Source organism: Brachycentrus maculatus, unplaced genomic scaffold (assembly GCF_059751285.1).
Source record: "Brachycentrus maculatus isolate JH-2025_06_01 unplaced genomic scaffold, ASM5975128v1 h1tg000704l, whole genome shotgun sequence".
NCBI classification, from domain to species: domain Eukaryota; kingdom Metazoa; phylum Arthropoda; class Insecta; order Trichoptera; family Brachycentridae; genus Brachycentrus; species Brachycentrus maculatus.
The window spans coordinates 144,508-155,835 of NW_028281435.1; the positions used below are offsets into that span (position 1 = coordinate 144,508).

At 30.7% G+C, this 11,328-nt stretch overlaps 2 protein-coding genes across 2 annotated transcripts in view; one reads left to right on the forward strand and one right to left on the reverse strand.

Moving 5' to 3' along the window:
• LOC148300508 (uncharacterized) overlaps positions 1-11,328 on the reverse strand; it is a gene marked incomplete at its 3' end in the record, with an annotated part of 142,832 nt that overhangs the window by 128,791 nt on the left and 2,713 nt on the right. The gene's annotated exons all lie outside the window — the stretch shown is intronic.
• LOC148300510 (ELAV-like protein 1) lies at positions 5,991-9,421 on the forward strand. Its single transcript, XM_088274669.1, has one exon. The coding sequence runs from the start codon at positions 6,369-6,371 to the stop codon at positions 7,449-7,451; it is 1,083 nt and encodes a 360-aa protein (XP_088130795.1). The 5' UTR covers positions 5,991-6,368; the 3' UTR covers positions 7,452-9,421.

Genomic DNA, 11,328 nt, shown 5'->3' on the forward strand with positions numbered 1-11,328 from the left:
ATTAAGAAAAATCAAGGACTTTTGATTTCTCGGTAAGAGGTATTGGGATGGTATTCGTTACTTAAATCGGTTTGTATTTTTTTCCAGCTTGTGTTTTTTATTCAATTTGTCAAATATATCACAAAGCTCAAAATAAGGAACACACAACCAAATTTGTGCGAGTGCAAAAAACATTTTTTTTTTATTTCGAACAATTTTGTCTACCTCGATGTTGCTAACATACATGCATACATAAATATATATGAGGTTGAAACATGTGTTTCAAATGTTATTTTGTTATTTTTTGACATCTCAACATATATGAAGAAAAATATGGAAGTCTGGGCATTTATAGGGCTTATGATCATCATGGGCTGGTTTAGTGATCACTTTATACACACGTGTAACATTCACCAATACTACCCATGATTGACACTACTAAAATTCTTTATACTTATATATATATATATATATATATATATATATATATATATATATATATATATATATATATATATATATATATATATATATATATATATATATATATATATATATATATATATATATATATATATATATATATATATATATATTGTTCAAATTCGAAACAAAGTGCTTGAGTGACTAAAATTTCACTAGAGACATCTTTGTTGAGATGTTAAATAATAAAAATAAAAAACTTATAATTGGAGATAATCCAGATTTATGAACACACTCAAAATGTTGTAATTTTGTTATTGAAACAATATTTTTTAAATACATACCTACGCATAGGTATCAAAACGTATGTTTTCTAAGACCTCCCCTCTTAAAGTTTGTACCATATTTTAAAACATTTGCCCCACCTACCCACATTTAAAATAATGCACTACACAAAGAATCTGACAGATTCTGATACCATTCCCACGAGACAGATTTTTTTATATAAACACAATTTATTTTAACACGCTGTTTACATAACGCATACCTAGTTATAAGTCAGTATTGTTTATCACTCGGTGACACCCGGGACAAGATCGTAAATATACCATAAATAAGCAAATTTACTTCAATGGGTACCTAGTGATAGGTGAACAAAAACGTTGAAGGAACATTTAAGTAGGTAAATTATTTCAGCAGTATAGATAATTCGAAAAGAGCCATTAAAATTTCAGAAAAATATAATTGATTTTTTTCTAAATTTATTAAAATATTTCGACAACTTCGCTACGTCCTCTAAATTGCTCAAAAACGAAGCTGACATAAATACTTTTTTTTAACCTTGCAAATAAATTAATGTGACTCACGTACATAAAATATAATAGTTCCGTTTTTTTCAAAATTATTCACCAAACACAACTAATTGTTTCACCTCTATAAGAGAAGGTATGTATATCCAAAAGTAATTGATAAAATGAGAATCTTTTTTTTTTAAATACTGTTTTCCCATTTGTCTCTCTCTCTGGCTTACACACCACTACACTTACATATTTTGTTCGTTTTTCCAAGATTACAAACATTGACAAATTGTCTTGCTGTGCTGTGGGGGGAAAGTCAAATACATAATTCGGGTATATTTTATTTTCTTAAACATTAACTAGTCAGCAGCAAAAATATGTAATTTTTGCTTTGCAATGTCACATTAAATTAAGTACTTAACGATTAAAATTAACACGTCCAATAAAAAAAAAACACGTAGGTACTCACCTGTAAAATAATTTGAACTTATAGCGATAAAAATAACCTACATATCTACCTCCCAAAGTCTAAATGTAAAATATATTTAATGCAAACAATGTATTTTATAATATTATGTTCAAGAAAATTACATTTGCCTATTTTTTATGAGCTTCAGGGTTTAGTATAAAAATAATTACTATTCTTCGGGTACCAACTCACAAAATATTGTTTTCTTTATAAAAAAATTTTTTCTTCAATCTCGTTATTTTTCTGAAGTCGGAAGTTTCCATTTTTTAAAAGAATTTAAATTATTTATATTTTTCTAAATAATTTTTATGCATGTTTAAAATAATATGAAATAACTAATAATTTAAATTCTTACCAGTAATCACCTACTCGCGAGAGAAAACATAATCATATTCTCACTAATCACAAAAGAGGCATTATTAGAATTCGCAGATAGAAAACCTGAATAAATTTCGTAACTTTTCGGACGTAAGATTTCGTTGTTTTCGTTTTCCCGCCGAAATTTTAGCGGAAACGCGACGGAGACGCGGTTCACATGGCGGTCGCATGCAGACTGCAAAACTTTGAGCTTCCTGCAATCATCGAACCTTTCCCAACTGAACTCGGTGCCGTCACATCGGGAAGGTATAAACTTTGCTCGTAAATAAAAACATGAATTTTATTTTTGTAGTATGTATAATATAGGAAAGAAACATTCACGGTGAAAGCTGAAATGAATTTAACAAATAAAGTTATAAATTTTCATTTTATTTTATTCTTATTAATTATAATGGATCTTTGTCAGACGGGAGGAATATCTAATTTTACATACTAAACCTATAAAGGAATGTATTAGACTCGTTTTGTGTTTATAACAGCCGATATAATTAATATTTTCATTCATCATTTTCTTTTGGAAAATTCGCATTCGATAAAACTTTATTTCCGTAAGTTGGCAATGAATGACGTCACAGGATGGAGTTATTTAAATGTTGGTGTCATTGCTAAATTATTGGCGGCTCTATTTGTTGATGTCTATAGTCCACTCTCCCACCCCCCCTCCCTAATATTTTTATAACACAAATGGTAGTATAGTGGTAAGCAAACAATCCATACTACTACTATTTCAACTCTATAAACCATAGACAACCAACCATATGACGTCATAAAACGTTCGAAGACAGAAATTTGATGACGTATGAGAACGCACATTTTTCGTTTTATAAAAATATCTAAAGCTTAAACCTTCATATATCCCTTATTTCTCTACATATTTCAATAAGAATGCTACCGATGGTCTTGTGATTTTTCAAATTAATTTATAAGCCAATAATCACAAATCGTGATATTTATCCATTCATAGGAAATATAAAACGCATTTACGTACAATATACATGTTCACATGTGCAATGGTTCTCAATCGGAGATCTCCTAACGAGGAATATACCTATTAAAAATTCAATTATATTTTTATTTATTTAAACTTCATGTACAGAAAACAAATAAGTACATTGGGGGGCTTATTGTTAAAAAGCAATATCTTACAACCAACCAAAAGCAGACTAGTGATATTGATCAAAACGTTTGATACCATATATAGCTATTTGCAATCTGAGGGTAGATAGTACTTGAACCTTTAAAAAAACATAAATTACAAATTGATTTTTAAGGATATTTTGTATTTTAAAAGCAGTTTTAACTTTGTGGTATGGTAATATAACACTCTCCTTATCATTCATCGTTCACTTTGCGTAATACCACTTTAATTAACACTACTTCGTGACTACCGGTTTCGGAATAATCATTCCATCACCAGCTCATTTGTACTAAAATAAAATTAATAATGTCTGTCATTTGTACAAAAAAAATTAAAGAGAGTACAAATAAATCACATTAGGCATATTTTTAAAAGTGGACTTGAAGTTAAATTTAGTTGGTTATTTATTATGAGCAAGTCTTTATTCATTGCTTTATTTATTTATAATTTTTGTAGATGGTCTAAACAATGACCAGTTTTATTAGCATGTAAAATTTCTATTTTTACGAAACTGGTAGTCACGAATCAGTGTCATTAAAGTGTAATGAGTGTAACATGCATTTTATTTTATTAGTATAATATGTAAATTAAACATTTATAGTCAAGAAAGGAGTGAAAAAAAATACTTATCATTTTTCATTTTATTTTATTTTTATCAATTATAATTCATAGGAAACATAAAACCCATTTATGTACTCGAATGATATACAAGTGCGTATGTAGTTCACAGTAAGTGATCTCCCAATGAGGAATATGTCATATTAAAAATTCAATTATATTTATTACGTAATGCAACAAAGAATTTTAAAATATTTCCTAAATTATAGATTAATCACTTGTTTTTTTACCACTTGAGTACATTTTGTTACGACTAGTTTTGGAAGCTTCAGATGCTTCCATCTGTAACTCAAGCAAAATAACCATTATTCACTATTCAAAATAATCAAATTACATTACCTAGGTTGGGCCTTAATTCTCCCACCCTCATCAAGTGAATTATTAAAAAAATATGTATAAAAATCGTAAATTGTGACAATAATTAGTGCTAAGATTTTTGGCCTTAAGGATACTGAAAATATAAAAAACTAGTGGAAGAAAAATCTCCCCCCCTTGCCATATTTTTAAAGCAATTGAAAGTACATAAGTTCTTGGTTTTATTAAATTCTTATCAGGATAAGTTTAACCTTTTTTATACCTATTTGTTTTGAAAAAATCATTCTGTTTTGCTTACCTATAATATAAAAAAAATACGTACTGTGTTGAGGCTTTATTGGGAATTTTTCGTTAAACACGTTAATTATAACTTTCTAATAAGAAATACTACAGTGAAATGGTATGAAGGATGAGTCAAAATTTCTAGACTCAAGCTCGCTTTATCATTAAATTATTCCTATTTTAATAACAGTTAGATTAGGCCAACGATCATATAATATAAGTAAATGAAATATTCGGGTACGAAATATTATAAAAACGAAAATAATTTACTATAAGTATTGGTTAATAAAAATTATGTTATTAGGGTTACATTAAAGATCATTGTAAATCCTAATAAAATTACAGAAATCTGCGATGCGCTGCACAAGTAGCCCACTTTTTTTTAATCTAAAAAAGCAAGTGTTCCTACAATTTTCACTCATGAATTACACGATATTATAGTAACTTTAAACATAAATATTAAATCCACTCACAAGTAGGTACAGGCTATAAAACTTATCAAGTTGAAGCCTAAGTACGGTCATGATAAGCGGTGTTGTATTAGCCGTAGCTAGATTTCAGAGTCACATGGACGTTAGGAAATTAAAAAAATCCGATCAAAAACAAAATATATGCGACAACAAAACTATGTAAGTACATACAATACATACTAATTCGAAAATCAGATTAAATTTATTATTATTACCAGTGTTTTTGGTAAAGTGCGAGTCATCCAAAAATTGTTCTCATGACATAATGATTTATTTTTAAAATATGTACATGTTGTCTTATTTTTATGAATAACTGAGACTAATGTTATTATTTAATCAATTAAATAATAAATTAATGGAAAGACTACCGTGATCAAAAGTGCCATCTATTATAAAAAACCATAAACAGAATGCATGGATATTTTCTATCTCTAAATTAGTGGTGCTTGTTGTGACAACGCATTAAAATAAAAAATAAAACTTAAAAACATATTCTTAATTTTACAAAATTTAAGAAAAAATATTATTACCTTTTAAAAAACTTTTATTATTTCAATTTTACACATACGTCATCAAAAAGGTAAGTAAGTATATAATACAATTCAAGTTTTCATAGCTTCGCATTTTAGTTCAGATTTTTTTCAATAGATGTCCCATAAAAAGGTTATAATATATTACTTTTGAATATAGAAAATTTGGCTACATCAAAATATAAAGAATCATGACAGAAAAAGTTAAAATATTTCATGTTTTTTGAGATATCTAGGCTCTAATTATTTTCTAAAATACGTTTCCACTTTCACCCCATTCACTAAATTATTATTCTGGATAGGGAGAAAAGGTTCACCAAACAATGCCCCCGCTCCGCCGTACACACAAAATCCATAACTTCAAGGTCATTGACACCAAGCTATAATGTTGCCAATCTATTAAAACTTATATTTTGTTATATCCATTTCCTGGACTTAAAACCGAATTTTTAAGGGTTTAATAAAAGTCAATAATTATTTTAAATACTTTTCGTGGCTCAAAGTCATATATTAATGAAATCCAGACCTAAAATGTATTATTGTTGTATGAATGTAGGCAACTCAAATATAAAATCGATAACAGTTGGCAAGCCTTTTCTACAATGAACTTAGCGAGTGAGTAAGCGTGCCGTGTCTTAACGTTTCCTACATTTTTAGTTATATTTGGTTCAACTTTTGATTTTGTGTTGATAATCACATGAAATTCAACGTTAGTTTCTCATTTTCTAACAAAAAGTGATTTTGAATTTACTATTCTATCGAAAAGACGCTAGTTAATGGGTGTGGCTGCAAGGGAGGGGGATAAGTGCAGCATCTATTGATTTTCTTAGAGCACACGCTTGGCACATGAAATCAGTGATATTACTAAGAAACCTCCAAAGGCAATATTAATAGTGATTATTAGAAGTGAATTATAGTGCATTTATATATTTATTATTAGACCCGTAATTTATAACAAAATCGTGCAAGATGATGGCTAAACCTTTAGACACATTAAACGCCAACCAGCAAAACCAAAATGGTGGCACCATTCAAGCCAACAAACAGGAATCGAAGACGAATTTGATCGTCAATTATCTTCCTCAGACTATGACACAAGAGGAAATAAGATCACTGTTTTCCAGTGTCGGAGAGGTGGAGAGCTGCAAGCTTATCAGAGATAAGGTGACCGTGTTTCCCGATCATATTTTGAACGGTCAAAGTCTCGGATACGCTTTCGTCAACTACCATAGGCCGGAAGATGCGGAGAAGGCTGTGAATACTCTTAATGGACTCCGACTGCAAAACAAGATAATTAAAGTATCCTTCGCCCGTCCTAGTTCCGAAGCTATCAAAGGTGCGAACCTTTATGTGTCGGGCTTGCCCAAGCACATGAACCAACCAGACCTGGAGGGGCTCTTCAGTCCTTTCGGACGCATCATCAGCTCTCGTATCCTGCACGACAACATATCAGTAGGGCACTTGATACCCGGCGGGGGCGATGACAACATCCAGGGGCTGTCGAGGGGCGTTGCCTTCATCCGATTCGATCAGCGCGTGGAGGCCGAGCGAGCCATCCAAGAGCTCAACGGCACCGTGCCTCCCGGAGCTACGGGACCCATCACCGTGAAGTGCGCCAACAACCCGAGCAACAACAAGACGCTGGCTCCGCTCTCCGCGTACCTGGCTCCGGCCGCCGCCCGCAGGTTCGCCGGCCCGGCAGGTAAAGCATTGCTCGCTATAAACAAAGGTCTGCAGCGGTTCTCTCCCCTGGCTGGCGACCCCACTCTCATCCCGGGCAACGCTCTGGGCGGGTCCGGCTGGTGCATCTTCGTGTACAACATCGCGGCCGACACGGAAGAGAGCGTCCTCTGGCAGCTGTTCGGGCCCTTCGGAGCTGTCCAGAGTGTGAAGGTGATCAGAGATCCGGCCACCAATAAATGTAAGGGTTACGGGTTTGTGACAATGACAAATTACGAGGAAGCCGTCGTGGCAATCCAATCGCTCAATGGTTATACTTTAGCTGGGCAAGTATTGCAAGTCAGCTTTAAAACAAATAAAAGTAAATCTTAAGCTTGTTGTAATCGACTAATTTTATTAGGTAAACAACAATTTTATAACTAATAAAACAATGCAGATGTTTTTATATACTTATTGGAAACTTTTCTAAGAGGTTAATATAAGAATCCTAATATTGTCATGATTTTTTTAAGTCTATGACGAGAGGATCACAACTGTATTAGAATTCATATTAGATAAAAATGGTGCAATGTAGTTCTCCATTACGATTCTCATCAGTCATACGGAAAGGCAACGAGGAGGAGTTTGTTTCCTGCTCTAGTGAATTCTGAAAGAGTGATTGTAATTTTATACATTTTGAATGTTTGGTTGTGTTTCCGTATGACACACTCCATGTTCTATCTTCCTACATAAGTACGTGACATACTACTCTCTTCGATAAGTACCTATAATATTGATATTACCAACCCTTCTGTTGGTGCCTCTGCATTTTTATATAAACATTGATGTATAAAATAAAGGGGCTTAATAGAAGTCATCAATTTGGTGTATTAAAAGTGGATATTTTTAATTTCACCTACAACAAAATCTCAATATTTTTACGCACATTGTGATAATAGCTAAAAGTAATAATTCCTTATTTGAATATAAGGCGGTACCATACTAATCTGATGAAAAGTCTCTCTAATTTATTTAAGTCAACTTAAATACTATTTATGTCTATCGTATCTACACTACTCATAATATGTTCGTCTATATTTGTTGTAATTTATGTCTCACTTGTGTAATAATATTATAGTAAGGTAAATTGCAAATTCTTTTCTCTATAAATCAATTTGAAGTTGATTCATAATTGATCGCTTGCGAGTATATTATATTAAATTATTTTACATGTATGTATTTTGCAATTGGCCATTTTCCTTATGCAAGTAGCGTAGCTTTGCCTGTATGTATATTTCAGAAGGTAATAGTGAATTATTTGTATAAGTCAACCAAATATATCTGGAATCAGATAACTCGACTCATATTCAGTCATAATAATCGCAATATTAGTATTTCTTGGCCAATGTTGTATTTAACATAATATATAAAGGAAATACTAAGCTTTCCCACTAAGTTTTCCTTTGGGAAGATCCCAGCTGTTGTGAATTTGTGTTTTCACTGTGGAATTATTAAGTTAGGAAATAAGGTTAAATTAAGTATGAGCCTAAGTTTTATGGGCAATCAATTATTGAAAGTACTTACATTTACAAATCGAACTAGTCAGCAATTATTACATTTGCGCAACTCTAGGAAATCTAAGTATATCTAGGATGTATGTAAGTTAAATTAATTTATTGCTTTACACATAATTCTTTCTAATTTCGTGACCATAGTTTAGGAAAACCATGTTTATTTAATGTGCTATTTAACTTTATGAACATCTGCAATTATTTCTAACCTAAGTTTTCATTATATGTATGTCCTAAACTAGTCACACGCCTCCATATATGGGGAACAGATGATTTAGACCTTATAAGTTATCATTGAATATTTTGTGTTGTGCTGTCATATGTTTCATGTATGCTAACTGAATCAAACAGTTATGTCTATGCATCGAAGAAATTTTGGAAAATACCTGTCCGAAATCTAGACCAATTATTGATTATAATATTATTTAGTGTTTTTTTCTTGTTAGCATTGAAAAATATGAAACAATTTTTTTTCTTTTACTTTTATGTAGATTTAAGTTCATTTTTATTTTTATTAACTTGAGTTATTCTGTAGTTTAAATTTAATTGATTTTGTTTATTTCATTTATTTTATTTATTATTAATTTAATTTGTTTTGGGCAGGTATGGGTTTAATATTGGTGTGGCCTAGATTTTAGATAGGGCTTGATTATTCTGTCACTGACTATTTAAACAGAATAAACAAAACCTTCGATGTTTATTTGGTTAAAGTGTAAAAGTCAACGAATGTAATCTTGGTAGATCCAATTTAGATTATTATTGATTCTAGCAATAATAAACACCTCAAAATTATGTTTTTGTTTCATTTTTCCTTATATCTTTGTTTCCTCTCCTTGTTTAATTGCAAGCTTTTTTACAACCACAACTTAATGTTTTATATTGTTTCTAATGTTTTGTATTTTCATCCCAGCTATTTTGTCACCTTTCTTATTACTCATTTTATTTACAAACTATACCATCACTACCTTTTTGGAACCACCACTGAGACTGAAACCATTTTCAGTTTTCTCTAGTTCACTTGAGTAATTTGTTCCTAGAATAAAAACATTACTTTTGTGTTGTATAAGGTTGTATGTATCTATGTGTTAATGAATCTTCCTTGCACTTGTAATTCTCAGGTCTGAGGGTCTCCATGGACATCAACATAAAAACTAAGATCTTTATATAACTTAGTTTCAAACATTTCAATGACGACTCAAAATTATGTAACCAGACCTAAGACTTATAATGTTTGCACTCTGAGAGCTGTGATGCACACCCGAATAGTTTTTATGGTGAAAACTAACTTCTTATTTTTGGCATAAAAAATGTGAAATCTTTTCAACATTGGCTACTAATTAAGTTTTTCTATAACACACTGCCATTGTAACCGAATAATTCTCTTAATTGAATTTAATTTTAATATTTTGAGTATAAAAAAGTCATTTGAGTTGACAATAAAACAGCAACTTGATAGTTTTTTTCCACTTTTATTTTCTTTGAGCAGTAATGGGGTGTCGTCCTTACTGACATCATCAGACTGGTGTCTGATAATGTTGACAATTTTGTCTGTAACGACAAATCCCAGACATAGGTCAAATAAAATAAGAGTGGATAAAACTATATGGTTTAAATATATAAGATGCAGTTCCACCAAGAAATGTCAGTACAAAACTTAAATTTAAGTTCATCTTACTCGATGGTTTATATTATTAATCTGCATTACTTTGCTTAAATATATTGATTCAAGAATTAAATATAAAGTCTTTTACATCTTATTTAATATAGAATAAGTTCAGGCAGCGGTGTGCTGTGGATAACAACATCGATAAATTGTTTATAACTACATAGTAAGTATTTACATAAGAAAAGTGATTGTTTTTACACAATGTAAGCAGTCCCACCTTCCAAATGATTATAAGTATATAAGAGTCCTCAAAAATGTAACGCTCTCTTAAATAATTGCTCAAAAATGAAACACAATGATTGTTGTAATATAGGATAATAATGTTCTATAACTGAGCCTATATCTTAATTAGGTTAGATTATTATCTTTCTCTTCCATAAGAATACGTATTCATCATATATAATCCTCTTATTGTTTAGGTGTTAATAACTAACCAGCTGCAAAAAGAATTTTTAGTGACCTAATCTGAGTTTACAATATCATATTCTCCCGTTTCGTTTTATAACCATACAGATTACTAGTATCTATGTTTATAGTAATAAAATTCATAATTAAACCATTTTTCAGTCAGGTTTTACTTATGTAGTACTTTTACGAAATTTTCATTAAAGCAATAAACGAAATCATTTTATTTCTAGCACCCATTGATTATACTAGAATAATTTAATACTACTCATTATACCATATACTTATGAATGTGATTTTATAAAATAAATTTTGCTGAAAAAAGGTGTAATATTTTCTGACTCTCCCCTTTTTATTTATTCGTGAACGATTTCACCATGACTCACGTCTCCCTGTACAGTTAAAAGGTAATGTTATGTGTAAATGCGCGTATGACCATCAGGCAATCTTTGATAGTGACAGGTGGGATAGGTCAATGATCCTAACTGGACAAAGCACGTGGACGAGTACTGTTAATATTTAATACATTCATACATGTAACTTATTCATGATAAAATGACCAGATTTTAAATTATTTATATTTTTTTTGCGCAACTATGAACACAAAATAAAATATATTTGTGTGGCT